The 18,046-nt window shown below is 44.6% G+C and overlaps 1 protein-coding gene across 4 annotated transcripts in view; it reads right to left on the bottom strand.

Annotated features, from left to right (window-relative positions):
- grm3 (glutamate receptor, metabotropic 3) overlaps window positions 1-15,803 on the bottom strand; it is a 44,543-nt gene extending 28,740 nt beyond the window's left edge. Inside the window, exons 1-2 of one of the 4 annotated variants that reach the window (XR_006035083.1) lie at window positions 15,524-15,803; window positions 4,243-4,921 (exon numbers count right to left, since the gene is read on the bottom strand). Coding sequence is in view for 3 of the 4 variants with exons in the window: in XM_042110165.1 (XP_041966099.1) it covers window positions 4,243-4,701 (459 nt within the window). In the remaining variant the exon portion in view is untranslated. Of the gene's footprint in view, window positions 1-4,242; window positions 4,922-13,078; window positions 13,158-15,097; window positions 15,117-15,523 lie in introns of those variants that run through there. The other 3 variants (XM_042110165.1, XM_042110167.1, XM_042110166.1) reach the window with 3 other exon arrangements.
- Between the last annotated feature and the right edge of the window lie 2,243 nt (window positions 15,804-18,046).

Raw genomic sequence — 18,046 nt, 5'->3', positions numbered from 1 at the left:
TGTCTTCGTCCAGATCATCTGCTCTCTGACTGTGTTGAAAACCGTGTTTAGAGCTAGTCTATAATGTACATTTTGGTGTAATAAACAGACCGTTGAAGTTGGTCATAAAGTTAAGACATGAAATTGCATTTGGAGAATTCATGGCAAATATTTTGCGATGTCCATCTAACTCATCCTATTCATGGTAAATGGAAGGTGATGGGTCAGCAAGGACACAGAGGTACTAGCAAAAATTCCCTGCTGAGGGAAGAGACCAGAACTGCCTCTGGGTGGCTGGCTGAGGCAATGATGTGTTTCAGGGGTTGGAGTCAGTGGTCAGAAAAGGCTTCTAGGTGTGTCACCGCTAACTGGACTGCATTTGTGTAGCGCTTTTCCACTGTGGAGGTTCAGAGCACTGCACAATGAATGGCTCCCATTCTCTCCCCATCCAGGCTCAAAGACAAGACAGCCGTGCAAGGCAGTGAGGCAGCTCATCGCTCAGGTCCAGCACAATGGGCCTCGCTCAAGGACACTTCCACAGGAAGGGTGGTGCAGCAGGATTTGAATAGGAATAGGAAACAGCTCTAACTCAACTCGCTCACAAACATATTTGCAGGCCTATTTTTTGCATATTATACCCATTTTTGTTTTGTGACACAATTAATCATATTCAGAATGTCTTGCAATACAAAAGGTGACATTTATCATAATGAATGCCATGGATACTTTTTATATTATCTTTCTGTTGGAAGGGACTCTTGACAATGAATATTTTGTAAAAATGATTTTGAGAACCCCCTTTTTTGGTGGGGGTGGAGGGTTTTTGAAAAGGAACTTAAAAAAGACATTAGATGTTGTGAAAGGCTATGATTTTTCTTTTGAAACCTAAGACGTGAAACTGATACAAGTGACATATGAAAGACTTCACTCGAAGAGCCACTTCACAATGTTGAATATTCTCACAACAGACTGATGTTGATTGACATATGGGAGTGTCAGAGCCAATTGGAAGTTTTACGTGTTCTAGGGTAGACTGAGTACAGTTGAGACATGTGTACAGTAGAGACACCTTAAATATCTTGCTCGCACAGCAACCCCAAGTTGTGATTTTTGCTATGCACATGCGTATTAGTGCCCTCTTTGATCATGGCAAATTTGAACGTCAAAAGTATCTCCCATCCAAAGGATATCGGCACATGTTTTTTTTCCAAAGTAAGAATTTCACTTCACCATGCACCTTCGACAATGAATAGCTCATTACACTTATGTTACTGTTAAATGTAACTGGTATCATTACAAACATTATTCTGTGTCCTAAAAACTGGCATATTTTATGGCATTGTGTCATGTAAGGTCGTTGAAAAATCTAGAGAAATGTGTGAGGTGGTCAGCGGGGTACAATTGAGACACACATTGGATTGTGTTAGGCTACTTGAACATTCCATTTGTAGGCTACTGTTCGGTATCTGTTCCTGTGTCACATTTTGTTCATGATATTGAACATGTATTCCTTTTAACTAACGCTAATTTAAATGAAATGAATGAATTTGAACTACAAACACTTTGCAATTGCTATGTTTTTATTTATTAAACTTTCCAACTAACGGTTAGTTAACTATACATCATTAAAGATGGGTGTCTCAACTGTACCAGGTGGGTGTCTCAACTGTACTCTATAGGGTACAGTTGAGACACAGTCAAGACAAAAAATGCACCTTATGTTTATGAGCTAATTGTGGAAAATATAAACTACTTATGGGTATTATTGATTTATAATATTTTAGTCTACAAGCTAAAGAAATGGCATGTGGAATGTTGTGTGGTAAATCACTTCTTTTCAGTATCTATTTTTTGTTTGATTTTGTGTGGGCAAAAAGTGTCTCAACTGTACTCAGTCTACCCTAAATAATTATCATAATATCTGTGAGAATTATCATTACGATGCTGTTATTGTTTGAAGTATTGCTTGAAATTAATATTCTGTGTATTGTGGTATTGATGTCGTATGAGTTGTCTGTCTGGCCAATTGAGACTGGTTTGTAAATGAGGTGCTTTGATACAGGTTAGGGTCATCTGTGACCAGGTAGAGTGGATGTGGCAAACAAGTTTCAACCTTGTGAAATAGACAATTGAGTAACCTTCTTACATTGTTCAATGATCTATTATATGCATGTTGCCAGGATTATCCTCTCTGTGAAGTGGTTCCTGCAAAGCTGCAAACACATCAAAACCTCACAAAATAGCACATACAATTTCTAACAGGCTGCAGATCTATGACAGAACCCCTGCAATTCCTGGTAACTTAATAACTGACAAAACATTTTCAGGCAAGTAAAAATGGCTAACTTGTCATAGCGTCTGGTGACTGAAAACAGGCCTATCTGGTAGCTTCTACATGGGAAACAAACTCCAGAAACTGGGAGCTGAGCACAAACTTAGCAGAAGGAGCACCAGTCACACCCACTGTCTTTATTCTGTATCTGCATAAAGGGCACAGTGTGCTCTTGCTCACCCTAGTAAGGATGCTGACAGCCTATTATCTCCGTGACCATTTTCTTGAAACCTGCAGCTTTGTTTCGAATGTATTCCATTACTCCTAAACCACACCACCCTGGCAAATCTGTCTCCAGTAGGAGATGGCCTTCAACCAGTGTTTCTACAGTAGGCTTATTTATAAAGCGCTTTCAGATATAACCTCCGGAGTATATGCGGAGGTTTGTCAAACGGAGGTCCTACCCTTCGGATGATTCAGATATGATGCTAACCTGCGGACCTTATACTGACCTTATACGTACGTATGTGTGAACGACATACACGCACATTACAGAATCTCCGTGTGGTTGTCGAGTGAGGGGTGGGGGCTTGTAGAGTTCACAAGATGCGAGATATGACGCAGAATATATGCGGCCGCTGCCTGTCACTGCTGCTTTTTGTTTACGAAGTGTAGCCTATGCATTATGTAGGCTAAAGAAGACAAATCTATTGAGCGTAGGCTAGTCACGTAAGTGCGCACTTGAAATTGACCTACACTATTTGTATGTGTGCTTCGAATAAACACATTTATCTATTTTCAACGTTGTACCAGAATCTGGTTTGCGTTGGAGAGCGATGCACAAACTTTATGGTAGGCTACCAGCCAATTCAGTAGGCTAACTCAAGACTTCAAGGCCATCATACAACGTTTTTAAGCAACAAACAAAATACTAACATAACAGTGAAGTTGTTCGTTTTTTCATGGTTTATTTTTTTCCAAAAGCATCCTCTCCCCATGTGTCTGTTGCATTTAGGACACGTAAGGAGCTTGGAACAAAGTTGGGTTTTCTTTGTTTTAATTTTCTCTAGGCATATATGCTCAACAAATACCAGTTAGCTCAGCAGGCCATGAGAAGGCTATCAATGAACAGAAAACCGTGTTGGCTAACAATTTATTAAATACTCCTGTTATTGTCGTCAACGACGTCGCTGTAGGCTACTGCCTTTACAGCGCCTTCTGCTTATCAGTCTTTTGAATTCGTTTGGCCTTGCCATGCAGTTGAAGGCTACAACGTGCCATTCCCTTCATGTGTTCTAGCAAAATGTTGTATGCCCTCATGAACAGTAGCTCCGTGATGAGGTCGGAGATTTTCTGGACAGCACTATGCCACTCCATCATAACACTGGCATTTAAGTCAGACCTAACCACATGGACGCACGAAAGAAACGTCACCAACACGCCCTCTCACTAGGTGTGAATTTTAACCGTATGTTCTACGCCTCGTTCAGACACAGTCCATTTACATAATGTCCGGAGGAAATACTAGGGGGGGGAGTAGTAGAACAACCGGCTAAATTCGGACTTCCATATGACCGGTTATGTCGTTCAGATATACGGCCCCACCGTTTAACATCGGCAGAACCTCCGGTCTTACACGTATGTCTGAAAGCGCTTATAGTCTAAAGAGTAAAAAGCATCGTCATAGCAATCTACCAATAGTTCAGAGACAAAGTGAACACTTTAAGACACTTTTATTTAAGACCACATCTTCAATCGAAGGTAACTAATAAGACTTAAGACTAATAAGACTTATAAGCATCAGGTTTAGATTAAATGCAAAACAGTATGAAATTAAAACAAAGATATGAACAGAAAATGTAAATTGCTATTCCACAGAACCAACTGTGACTTTGCTCAGAATTGCTCCAATTCCTCATGTCCACATATAAACTAGTGTTTAAATATCTTCATCTAAATTCAGATGTGTGGTGGTGACGTAGCTGTCTGACCTGTATGGACACGCTGCTGTAGGATCCGCCGATGACTCCAGCGATGGCGAGCGGGCTGTCCTCCTGCAGCGCGTACGAGCCGTCGGGGCAGATGAACTCCGTGTCGTCCACCTTGGTGAGCGAGGCGCGCACAAACTCCAGGGCCTGCTCCAGGGCGTAGGTGTCGCGCGAACACGTGTCCAGGATGTGCACGCCCAGCTGGACGCCGGGCAGCAGCGACATGTCCTCGTTGATGCGGTCGATGGCGAACAGCATGGCCTCCAGACGCTGGATGCCGCGGTCCTCGTTGATGCGGCCGCACTCGTCCATGCCCTGGCCCTTCTCGTGGATGGGGAAGAGGCCGCCGAGCACCAGGTCGCCGTCGATCTTGATCTCACGCCGCGGGGAGTCGCTGCCGGACGGCAGCAGCAGCCTGGCCCCCATCAGGGCCAGCAGGAGAGGCCGAACCCCCACTGGCATGGCGCGGTCACGGGGGGAGGTGTGCGGCGGAGTAGAGGCGTGTGGAGATGGTAGTGGTGGTGGTGGCGGTGGCAGGGGAGAGGAGGGGAGGGGGGGGTGGGATGTCTGTCTTACCGGGGAACTAAGAGGAGAGGAACGTCAGGGGAGCACGCGGCGGTCCTGTGGGTGGGCCATGTATCAGTTGGGGAGCACTCAGCGGGATCAAACATCGAGGGGAGCACTGAGGGAGGGAGAGAGAGAGAGAGAGAGAGAGAGAGAGAGAGAAATGAAGAAAAGATAGACATAAAGAGATAATTCCAAAAGTTAATTGAATTTAAAAACAGGTGGATAATGACATATGCATTGTTGAGCATAACTAAAGCACATTCCCTTTAAAAAAAACCATTGCCCTATCCCTTTGTATGCCACTGCTCGACTCTAGCCTTGTCCTGAGTGAACCTCCCTCTCCAGTCTGACGTAATGAACTCTCCGCACAGAGACCCACAGAAAGCATGCAGCTTTGACCGCTGCAGTCACCACTGTTGCCGAGGGCCCTGGTGCCTGCAGAGCTGCTTGTGTCTCCGACGGACAGAACAAACGCTCAAAGTTTTCTTGCTCTGCACTTCCAATGGCTTAATTAAATATGGGCCTGGGCCCCCATTGGCTGCGAGGTGCTAATGCCACTCAGATGAGGGAGCTGATATCTAAGCTCATGTTTTGATCTCAGGGCTTGGAAAAGCTTCCTTAATCTGATTTCCCCTTTTGCAGATTCCCCAGCCGCCTGTGCATTTATGCGGCATGCCAAAAGCCTGCCTAGTTTTCCCCCCCAACTCTCTCTCTCTCTCTCTCTCTCTCTCTCTCTCTCTCTCTCTCTCTCTCTAGTTCTCTGTCTTTCTTGTTTCCCCTCTCTTTTCTCCCCCCCCTTTCCCTCCGATGCCCTGGCATCTGCACAAAGTTGAGCTGTCTGTCCAAGGGATTCGTCCAAACCTTGGATAATACTCAACCCTGCGAGATGCTATCTCATCCAAGCGAGGCCGGCACACAAAACAGCCGACACGCAAGTTCCTGGCCTGCGCCGCTGAGCTGCGCTGAGCTGAGCTGGAGCAGAAGCGACAGCGGAGAGAGAGAACGGGAGAGAGAGAGAGAAATGGAGAGAGAGAGAGAGAGAAAGAGAAAGTGTGTGAGAGAGAAAGAGCTCTGCTGTAATCTGGCCCTGCTTCCTCCTCGGCACTCAGGGACAGCAGGCGCTAACGAGCCAGGAGGACAATGTGTTTGTTTATGTGTGATGGACTATGTGTGTGTGTGTGTGTGTTCGTGTGTGTGTGTGTGTGTGTGTGTATGATCACATTTGCATGTGTTTGTCTGATAAGTATGTAGGAAAATGTTTGTATGCATAATGTTTCTGATGGATAATGTTTGAGTGTATGTGTGTCTATATTTCTGTGAGCATATTTGTGTTATATATTTCTGTGAGTTATATGGACCACTATATAGAAATGTTAGAAATGCACTATACTTGTACTTGAATTTATGTAATTTACTGGGTAGTGTGTGTGTGTGTGTGTGTGTGTGTGTGTGTGTGTGTGTTTGTGTGTGTGTGTCCATTTACTCCCCTTGTATTATTTTTCTCTCTCTTGACTCCTTTTCTCTCTCTCTCTCTCTCTCTCTCTCTCTCTCACTCTCTCTTTTCCTTCCTCTCTTGGGAGATGGACAGCATGGTATCAGCGTTAGTTTTTGAGAATGTCACCCACAGCTGGAAGAAGTTCAGACTCTCCTGGGAGATGCTGTTTTAACCTGCACCCTCAAAGGGTCAGGACAGCAAGGGAGTGGGAGTGGGTTCGAGTTTGGCCAGGAGTGTGTGTGTGTGTCTGAGAGAGAGAGAGAGAGAGAGATTGTTTGTTTGTTTGCATATAAAGTATAGGGATGGAGTGAGTGCATAAAGAAGAGATGGAGTGAGTGCATAGTGGATTTATTCCTGTTGTCTGTGACAACTGTGGCACATCAATCTGAAACAAATTTCCACCGTCATTACTCTCAGATTTTAAATCTATATTGCCAAGATAGTTAAGAAGATGAAGGTAGTTCAAGATAGTTAACCAGACAAACAATTTCACATTCAGCCAACAATGTTGACACTAAAATTATCGTTTTGCAAAGTAGATGGTTTGACTGACCCACACGTCTCCAGTCACTGCATTTTGAGACAACATGATGAACCTCAAGCAGCTGAGCAGCTGAAACACTCCTAACTTACTGTCCATATTCCATAGTGTAAAACAGGAGTTGTCTGCAGTCTATTTCTGCCTCAATAAAAACATTCAGTGACCCCTCTCAACGTCATCACAGGAAGCCCTTCAGCATGATTTGTCCTTATAAAAGATTCACACCCATTTTCCAAGATGGCTTCTAATCCGGGGAACAGGTGTTTACAGTAAGTGTTAGAAAAAAAAGATTGCTAACTGTGTGCACCACAGAGCTAATATGAGCATATATGGGACGTGCATTTTTTTTTTCATTGCATTGCTCCTTTTTTTTCTTCCTCCAGTAAGAAGTGAGAAGCAGACTGCAGAAGATAATAATGCTGCTGCCAAGCATGTACTAATTGGATAAGTTTCTGCATGTAGTTCAAAATGTGTCTGATGTCTGATTATTACACGATGATACAGTGCCGGGGCTAAGGCAATACGGAGTGTCAAGTGCAAACACCATTGGCATGGAACTCAAGGAGGATTTAAAAAAAAAACTAATTTTCAGACAATAGCAAAGAAAAACATGAAGAATGAAAAAAATCTCACACCTTCACAGTGCAGCTAATAGTGCTCTTGTTTCATTTTTGATCGGTTAACACTCCCATATCTGACTGAAATCTTGGGCTGTTCTCTGGCGACAGGCCTCTTTCGACAGGGATCACTGCTAAGCTAAATAAGTGAAAATGTCTTGCCTTCAGTCTGATCACTGTCTCCCATCCTTAAACACTCGCCTCTGGCTAATCATGCTAATTAGCCGCCTGGGATGGGACGCAAGCAGAGAACAGGGCCCTTTTTTAGGGGGGAAGAGACTCAGAAATTAATTGGTATTTCTCCCAGGCTGTTCCTTAACAGCATGCCTAAATCAAACAGCCAGCTCATAAAATCAATTCTCAACTCCTGTGCCAAACAAAAAAAAATCCCCAAGTCCTTTTCTTTGCCATTGTTCTCCACTGGCATTGCTATTTGCTTTAAGAAAGAAGGGCCAAAAAAAAGTAGGCAGTAAAACAAAGGGCCTTTGGAGAATAAAAACTCGCAATGCATAGACAGCGATCATTCACACGGCTTTGCTGCAGGATTTGCCTTGGTTACTTGAATGTCTCCTGAACGCCTACACACTCTAACTCTGCTGACGTCAGAAGAATGGGACACACAGAGCACAGCGGCATGAGGAGCCTCTCTTCTCCAGGGGTAGGAGTGCAACAGCAGGCTAGCATTCCACACAAGCCACAGAAAACCCTGCGCATGGAATCACCACTTATCCACCTTACAGTGCATATCCACCGCTATCACATTAGCACACAGATCAGTTCATATTAGCAACGTTATAAGATTTTGTCAAAATGTGATGTGAGTGGCTAGATGAATTCTCTGAGTTCTCTCCATGGGTGGATGGGTGGGTGGGTGGAGGAACCTCATTGCAGGTCACTGGGGGGTCAAGGAGGCTGCCGTGCCGTGTGTCCCTCATTACGCAGGTCGTTTCTTTCGATGGGCATTTATCTGAGCCGGGGTATGGGTGTCTATTCTGACCCCTGTGACCCGCATTCTGATTCCCCAAGCCCCCCAGCCTCACCCCTGCCCCTGTGCGACATCAGGGACTGGGGGGTTGGGGGTTTGTACACAACGTGCTCTAGGCAGCTTTTATCGTGTGAGTGAAACAGATGCTGACCTCTGCACCTACAAGCTCTACAGGCCCCATGGGGATGTTGGAGGGTTTGGAGGGAGAGGGGGCTACTTCCTGTGTGGGTTAGTCACAACATCCACCCACACTGAACCAAATGTGAAGTGATAACACCCAGCCTCATTAAATGACAGTCCTCTCTTCCTGTTCTCTCTCTCTCTGTGTGTGAGAGAGAGAGTGTGTGTGTGTGTGGGTGTGTGTGTGTGTGTGCGTGTGTGTGTGTGTGTGTGTGTGTGTGTGTGTGTGTGTGTGTGTGTGTGTGTGTGTGAATTCTGTATTTGTACTTTGAGTTTAGTATGCGCATATGATTGCTGTAAGTGTACATGTGCTAAACGATGAAGTTAGAATGTGTGTGTATGCATGTGTGTGTGTGTGTGTGTGTGTGTGTCAAGCATGCGTATTTCGGTAGTTGTCAGTGCAAGCGTGACTGAAGTTGTGTGTCTGCGCCTGTGCCCTCACACTGTGGTGATGGCAGGAGCGAGCCTGTTAGCAGGTTGCAATGCTCCACTCCAGTTACCTCACACACTGGGGGTCAATCTCAGACTCACTCCAACGCCTCACACCCTGCGGGGACCCTGTACCGGAATGTGTATAACACCTCCCTCTGCTGCAGCCCTCCACCAGTCCTGCACTGGCCAATGCAACTTGGTGGCATTCACTACCACAATAATGCACAACACACTATAACCAAAGTCCTTTTAGGCAAGTCCCTCCACTCGGCGGCCATATTGCAACACTTTTTGAGCACGTATCGGGCACCTATTTCGGGAGAAATGCACAAGCGCAAGGCTTCACGACACCAACCTTGCTCCAGTGGTGAGATCACAACACATGACTGGCACAATGTCTTCACAACACACCACATGATTGGCTCAATGTATTCACAACACACCACATGATTGGCTCAATGTATTCACATGTCAACGTTTGCCGTGGAAGGGATGGGATATGTGTAGACAACTGCCATATTGGCGTTACAATCTAACCCCATGGAGGATTTTTTAGGTGCTGTGTCTCCTCAGTAGAAAGTCTCTGCTATAACTTATTTAACCCCAACACAACACTCTGTTAACTGTCTTTAAAAACACAGCTCAAGGCACAGCGAGGGGGCAGAGATGGAGAGGAATGAAGGTGACACGTTAGATTGGGAAAATCAGGCAATGTCAATGTCTGTGATGGACAGAGCTGTAGCTGAGTGTATAGTGTTTTTTAAACTGAAATTCGAGAATTGTGGTGGGGTTGGACAGAAAGACAAGTTCAATGTGTCTGCCTCCCAGCATCAGAAATGCAATAACTAGACAAAGTCAGGACTGCTGCCTAATAAAAATTTAACATTCAATCGATTCCCATTTCAAATGAAATCAACTTTAATTGACAGCATGTCACCTGCATAACTACCTCATAGGTGTGTCGGCAGTAAATCAGGATGAATTGGCTCGCATTTCACGCCTGCGCGGGCAGATCAGTGAATCCTGCTTGATTTACTGTGGCAATTTGATTTTGTTTACGACGCAGCAAAGGCCATCTACACTCTGCAACATACACTTTCTGGCCACCCCGTAAAACACATCGACTTCCACCACAAACCCTGATGTGGGAGGGCCAATTCACATGGGACGCGTCTGAAAATCGGACAGATCTTGTAGGGTGCGTTGATGAGCACCAGTGTGTTAGCCTTCGCATCAGATGGGATTTCCTGCTCCTTACATGTAGATGCAAACCAAGAGTAAACATTTCTGGGGAAACATTCGATGACTAGGTAACGTAGACACACGCACGAATGTGTGCACAAACACGTGCATACACACCAGGACATTCCCATGCACATACACTTGCATCCACAAAAGTGTGAGGACACACATCCATTTAGACATAAACACAAATGCACACACAAGAAACAGCACACTTGCGGACCAGTAAACACACACACACACACACACACACACACACACACACACACACACACACACACACACACACACACACACACAAACCAAGGAGAAGAACCCTCTCCTCTATGACTGTGAGAGACTTCTTTAATATAATAATGGCCTGAATATCACATCAAATGCTCTGCCTGGCACTTGTTAAAAATAATGCGTATTTGTGTTGCTTTGAAGAGTGTGGTTCTGATCGTGTGATGCTGCAGCGGGTTTTTGCTGATGGTGCTTTGAGCCACGCACTGCAGCCCTTGTATGTTGTCCTCAAAATACTTGTGCTCTCCGAAGAGTTTCACAATTATTGCATAAGCCTTACCTGAGGCTTGCCAGTAATGCACTCCTGCAGAGGCAACACCAGTTAGTTTACATGTCAAGCGCAAAATGTTTCATCTGCTAATTCCTCTATTGTTTTTTTGTTTTTTTTTACCGATCAAACAGGTGGTGTTCTGTTTTTAATCGAGCTCCTGTTCAATTTATTGTGTTTGGCAGTGTCTCCTTTGCTGTCACCCGAGCTAGAAGATGGTTAGAGGGCAGAGCGATATGCTCCAAAACATGGCTCGCTTATGAAAACGACGCTAATGCATCCTGATGTGTTTGGCTAGTCCAATTCTGGCTGAAACATATGGCTTGTGACTGTGTCGAGTATGAAATCCGCAGCATTCGGCACGTGCAAGCTTGACACCCAGCCTGCCACTGCAGTGTCATTACATGCATGTGCGTTTGCTTTTCTATTCATCCATAAGGCAAACAGCCTCACTAACAGCAAGACTCGTCTCTGTTGATGCAGTTTCGGCACGGCATACATGCTCCCTACGGACGCTCTATTCCCTTTGGCCCGGGCTGCTGCCCGGTGCTATATTATGACCAGTGACCACCACTATCACTACCAAACCATCTTCAAGTTACTAACACCAGCTCAATCATGCACTGGTCGATGAGTCATGTGTTATGGGTTTATATGCTAATGTGACTATATAGTACCTTAATATGCTTGGATAGTGGGATGCAAAAGCTCATTGGTATTCTACTGTGTAGAAAAGATGAAAAGCTGACACATAATATCATGGATAGAGAATATTGTGTATAACTATCCTGTGTCAGTGGTCCTCAGATGCTTCTGTGTCCTATATTTTTGTGTCTCAGTACATCGTTATTAGGGTGTGGATGGTGGTGAGAATTGGTGGAATTGGTGTCATTATTCTGAAAAGGGTGCATTTGTGACATATCATTATTGTGTTTGGATGGTGAAGGGGTTTGTGTGCGCGTGTGTGTGTGTGTGCGTGCGTGCGTTTGTGTGTGTGTGTATGTGTGTGTGTATGTGTGTTCGCGTGTGTATGTGTGTTCGCGCGTGTGTGTGTGTGTGTGTGTGTGTGTGTGTGTGTGTGTGTGTGTGTGTGTGTGTGTGTGCGCGCGCGCGACCGGCCCCCACTGTGGCTGTAGTGAGGACACACTGGAGAGCACAGCAGTGTGTCATCTCTGTCCTATCATTAATTCACAAACTCCCCCTCAGAAAGAGCAGCAGTCACAGCTGTCTGTCTCCACACTGCCCTTTCCTTAGACCGATACACACACACACACACACACACACACACACACACACACACACACACACACACACACACACACATACAAACAGATACACACACAGATAGACACACACACACACACACACACACACACACACACACACACACACACACACGCACGCACACGCATACACACACATACACACACATACACACGCACACAAACATCATCATCTTTGCCTTGGCTTTTCTTGCCCAACTTCTCCTTTCTGTAAGCTGCTCTGTACTTGACATGATGAACTGGATGCACTTTTTGCCAAGCTCCATATCTCCACATGTGGTGAGTATTCCAGTCTGATTGACTGACAACTGCCGAGTTGAACTGTTGACAGAATGACTGCAGGTTGTATAAGACAGCATGTTTTTCAGTCCATAGTTGTGACAGACTCCCTTTGACTGCTTGCTTTAAGTTGCACACCACTGTAACAAGACCATTTGATTTTCAAATATCACTATGGATATTCCTGAGGTGCATTTATTATGACAAATGTGTCTGGTTGTTAAAGGATAATAACATAACGATCATGTCCTATTCAAGTCTAACAAACAACCGTCTGGTCAGCCAAAGTCAGTGAGTAGGTTTATTATGGTGTGAATTACAATCCAATTTTGCAGCTTGCAAACCAGTAATTGAACAAGTTAGTTTTCAGTGTCATAAAAGCATAACCTCATATACACTGATTATTACATATGATGTATATCATCATTAAACAGCAAGAACGCAACTCAACCTCCCGCAATGCTCTGACGGCTGGAGAAAGAGCCCGAGCTGCCACTGAGAAAACCTGCCGTACAGCAGACTGCTACGGTTTCCTCCAAACATCTCCATGCCATGCAACAAGGAAAAGAGAGAGACACTACAAGGCTATCTTCGCGTCCTTCTTCCAAAAAAAAACAAAAACAAAAACGCATTTGCCTAGCAAAGAGCACAACAGAGACGGTCACCTGTGTGTGGACCGAAGAGACATTCAGGACTGGACAAGGGCGAGAGGGAGGGTGAGAGGCAACAACAACACCAGCAGTTCCTTGGCTGTGATGGGGTTGGGGGGGGGGGGGCACTCAGCATTGTGTCCATTCTCAGCATGGCCTCACGGTGAGATGAATCAGGCCAGGAGAAGCGCAGTACACCGTACACCAGCGCCCGTAACCTGCAGCTTGCCCAAACAGAAGCAAATATGAGTGGCCTCTCCACAGCCGAGAAAAAAAATAAATTTTCAGAAACTTTTTACGAGTCATAAAAATGCCTATTTCTGAATTATTATCCCTTCCGAACTGTATCTCATTTTAAAGCGCTCCTCTGTTTGGTTATTGCACATCTCTGAATTTCCACTCCATAAAGTGCTGCTGAAGAGATCCATGATGGATTGTTATTTACATGCAAAAAGCAGTCCGCTCCATTCAGCTGCTAATTATGGTAGCGCGGCTTTTTACCGCATGAACTCCACAGAGTACTGGTTGTTGAGCTGAGCATCACAACCTCCCAATATTTCACAAGGCCATCTCCCACATTCACTGTCTGTAAACACACACACACACACACAGAGAGAGCTGTGCAAACACAAATGCAAAAACACAGACACATGCACACACACACACACACACACACACACTTGCACACATGTGCACGTGCGCACACACACACACACATACAATCTAGAGGCACACTCAGCATTCCAATACAGTAGAGGTATTCTTAGTTCTTCAAGGCCGTTTCATACACAGCCATGCAAAAAAATTCCAACAAGTACGCCTGCACATGTCACACACACACATACATACAAACACGCACACCGCACACCACACACACACACACACACACACACACACACACAAGCACCACTGTTAATCTTTAAATTACAAATTACAAATTGCAAATGAAAGTGTCTCTTTTGATAGCCTACTATTTTGTGAACTGCTGCAGGCTTGAGGCTGAGTGAGAAAAAGTTAGCTTTTACAAAGGTAACATTTAGCAGACTGACAGTCCAATACATCCCCGACTTGTATTGTATGGCAAGGGATCTCACAAAAGCTACATATCTGACTTTGGATGTGACTTATGGTTGTACGTCACAGGATGATGGATTGGAGAAGCAACACCAACATGCAAGGAGCAACAGTAAGCAAGTGGGATATTAGAATTCTGTTCAGATGCTCTGCGCAGATAAATTATGCATCATCATCTCCGCGCTCTCCAGAAATCTTACAGATACACGCCCAGGTGGTGCCTGGCGCGGCACAGTTCAAATACACCGGCCCGCCGCGGACCCTCTGACAATCACTCTCAGATAAGCTTTTATGCAGTGACTCTGCTAGCTTACTGACCGCCGTGGTTTTACTGTGAACCACCCGAGCCAGCAGAAGGGCTGTTTAATGGCTGCTTTTTATGGTGCTTTAACCACCACACACAAACAGTGGATAAAAATATATCGATAGGGTGATTTATTATAATAAAAGTGAATAAATAATATGCAAAGTTTAAGCACGTCATCTTCATACCGACTTCAAATATAAATGTGTATATTTTTATAAGCTTTGAAATGCGATTATTTACCAGTTCCTTCTCATGTAGGCTATTTCAGAATCTGCACAATCCATTTCAGCCAATAAAATATAGTAGCCTACATTCTAATGCCAACAGAAAATGAAATCAGAGGCGAACATCCCTGATATGTTCACGATCATCAATGCATAATTACGACACTACTAGATGCACCCTCCTTCGTGTAGGTGTATTCTCCCTTGTGGAGAGATAAGGACCCTTTGGAGAGGTAGCCTACCTGAATCAGCTGGATGTTGCCAGGACGGCGGAACCAAAGGTTTAATCGAGCATTTCATTATTTGTTACTTTTGTATGTAATGTTACGGCCTGCCAACGGATCAATTAGCCTACTAGACTATGATGTGAGAGGCACGCAAGCGTTAAACTCCTGTTTATGTGAAATTAACAGACGGCCATTCGCATACCCATTGCATAACAGCTGAAACAACTTCTCTCAGTGTTGCAGGAAACTCCCCAACATCTCGGGCTGTCACAGAAACTAGAACATCTCCCCGCGACAACTGTGTCACTGGCAGCTATTATGTGCATGTGTTTTATAAATGTTTAATTTGCTGGTAAGTAAAAGCGATGAGGGCAAATATGTTTTCTCTGTTTGATGCTTAACGGAAACCACAAGGTGCTACGGAAAAGCTGGAAGTTGCAGAGAAACTCCGCACTTTGCAGCATTTTATTTCCATTTGGAAATCTGTGATTATTGGAGAAAATACACAACAATCGATGACATACACGATTACACAGAAAGTTGTTATTGCACTGCACCCTGTACGAATTTTCTGAGCAATGGCTCTCTCCTCTTTTATAACACGGCGGTCTAATCCCAACTGACTTACCTCACTTTGCTATTCAGACGGCATAAATCTTGATGCGTTTTCTCCTCGTGTTCCAAGTCCCCTCGCACTCTGTTACCGTCTCGCTCTTTACGCAGTGTCCGCACGCGGGAAGAGTGGAGGAGAGGGTGCCACTGTCCTCCGCGGGAGCCTCATCGGAGGAACAGGGGGAGAGAGAGAGGAAGAGAGAGAGAGGTAGAGAGAGAGAGAGAGAGAGCTGTTGCTGTAGTAAAAGAAAAAAAGAACTCGTCTAGCGCAGATCAGGCAGCTTCGCCTGAGGATGCTTCTGTCTCCTAGCAACAACAATCCATCTTGCGATGATACATTTTTATTGGATAAAGTCAAAACTTGACCGATCACTTCTCACAATTAAAGGTAGCCACACAATTTACGTCTAGTGATCAATAACGACCATTTGATACAATGATTATTCACTAAAGGTAGAAAGAAGAGAGTTCGAGAATGGGTGAGAGTGAATGCCAGAGTGTAAGAGAAAGATATTAGGTGTCATCTCTTAAACGTCTACTTCATTCTGAGATCAAAGTTCCACTGTTTCAAACCTCTGTGTCTATGTGTCTAAGTAGCCTAAATGAAAAAAAGAAAAAAGACAGGTAGAGAGAAAGAGAGAGAGTATGATGCTTCAACTGTCATCACCCGACCATCACTGACATTTATTTCAGTGTGTGTGTGTGTGTGTGTGTGTGTGTGTGTGTGTCTGTGTGTGTGTGTGTGTAAGTGTGTTTGTATGTGTGTGTTTGTTTTACCAGTCACTAACACATTTCCATAACAGCTCTCACATTCTTAGGTATCCAAACACCTGTGCAGGCAGCAACCGGCATTGTAGCTGTGCAATCCAGTTTATTCCACCTTATAATAATGATGATTACATAAAAGCCTGCATAGGCAGCAACAGACACTGAGGAAAAACATATTCACATGTAAAACTTTAGATTATGGTTGTGGTAGTTGTATATCACATATCTGTTTTTTTTAATATATATTTTATCATTATTATACCTCAATATCTGTTTAAGCAGTGCCGCAGAGCAAGCAAAGACCAAAGATAATGTGTTGACTCTGAATATCAGGAGTGACTGCTCCCTCTCATCCGCTTCCTGCTGACAACCCTAACCCCACGCCACCCGGCAATCATGTTCCTGTGGTCCACCAGCCTACCAACCCAACACCCCCGTGCCTTACCCAGTCTAAGCTGCTCTGCTGTGATGTCATGCCTCTGTTTGTGATGTGTCATTAAAATGCAAGTATTTAAGTCTGCCGTTCCCACTGAATGAACAGGGATTGGAATGGGCGACACACATGCATGGCTGAACATGAGAATTCTCTGGCTGCTTTTGTCCATGTTCAACCAGTGGAAAAAATACAGAAAAGTTCGCATTAAGTATAAATATATATTAATAAGAACATATTTCTCCACTTAATTGTTCTGCCCCCCCCATGGTCAGTGAAGTGCAGAATGAAATTTGAAAATGTCCTTTCACAGTTTAAATATTTTCTCCATAATTACCAGAGATAATTATATATATATATATTGTGTGTGTGTGTGTGTGTGTGTCTAGGTCTTTTTGTATGTGTGTGTGTGTGTGTATGTGTGTGTGTGTGTGTGTGTGTGTGTGTGTGTGTGTGTGTGTGTGTGTGTGCGTGTGTGTGTGTGTGTGTGTGCGTGTGTGTCTTTCATGGCATAGTTTGACTGTTTGGCACGTGAGGACTCGGATGGCTCTCTCATTTCCCTTGACAGCATCACAAACCAGTTTTCACAGTTTCTGACTGAGAATTCATCCTTGTGAACGGTGACAAGTTCAGCTACTCTTCTGCTAAAAGGGCTGTAGGGAGGGGGGGACAACAATGTGAACATGTACGTATACATTTCAAATTGAACCACTAAAGCTTTTCCAAAACGTAGCCACATAATGCACATGGTCTGAGTGGCGATAAGGAGTCCGAAAGAAAGAAGAAAACTGTGCTCTGAGCTCGACCTTGCGGATGACTGTTTTACATGAGGCGTTGCGATCCCACAGCCTGGAAAGCCAGACCCCATTTATTAAAGCCCCTCTGTTTCCAACACCCCCCCCCCCCCTCTTTTTTTTACACTGCGCAAAAACAAATGACACCAGAAATGAATCATTCAGGTGCAGTCCACCAGGGGTTTGCCAGTGAGGGAATTCACATAGAACATTGCATGTGTGTGTGTGTGTCAGTTTATTTGCATGAACACAGTAGGATCTACAAATGACAGTTAATCCAGGGGGCTATTAAAAGCCCTGCACTGCGTTGACGCATCTCTGTCACTTTCTCCATACCACACTCTCTACCGTGCGAGAGCCACAATGGTTGTGGAGTGCTGATGTTCTTCCCCTCACTCTCTCATTTGCAGGTGTTTGGTTTAAAGGCTGATATGTCCTAAGATGTTGACAGAGACACCTTCGTAACAATGCCACTTCAGCTTTTCCCAGCAATGGTCAGAAGCTGGGCAAAACTGGACAGGAGCTGTTCCTCACCACCCCAAAC

This window comes from Alosa sapidissima, chromosome 11 (genome assembly GCF_018492685.1).
Source record: "Alosa sapidissima isolate fAloSap1 chromosome 11, fAloSap1.pri, whole genome shotgun sequence".
In the NCBI taxonomy this organism is placed as follows: Eukaryota; Metazoa; Chordata; class Actinopteri; order Clupeiformes; family Clupeidae; genus Alosa; species Alosa sapidissima.
Note: the sequence above shows the minus strand (reverse complement) of the source record. Positions and strands in the feature narration are given on the sequence as shown.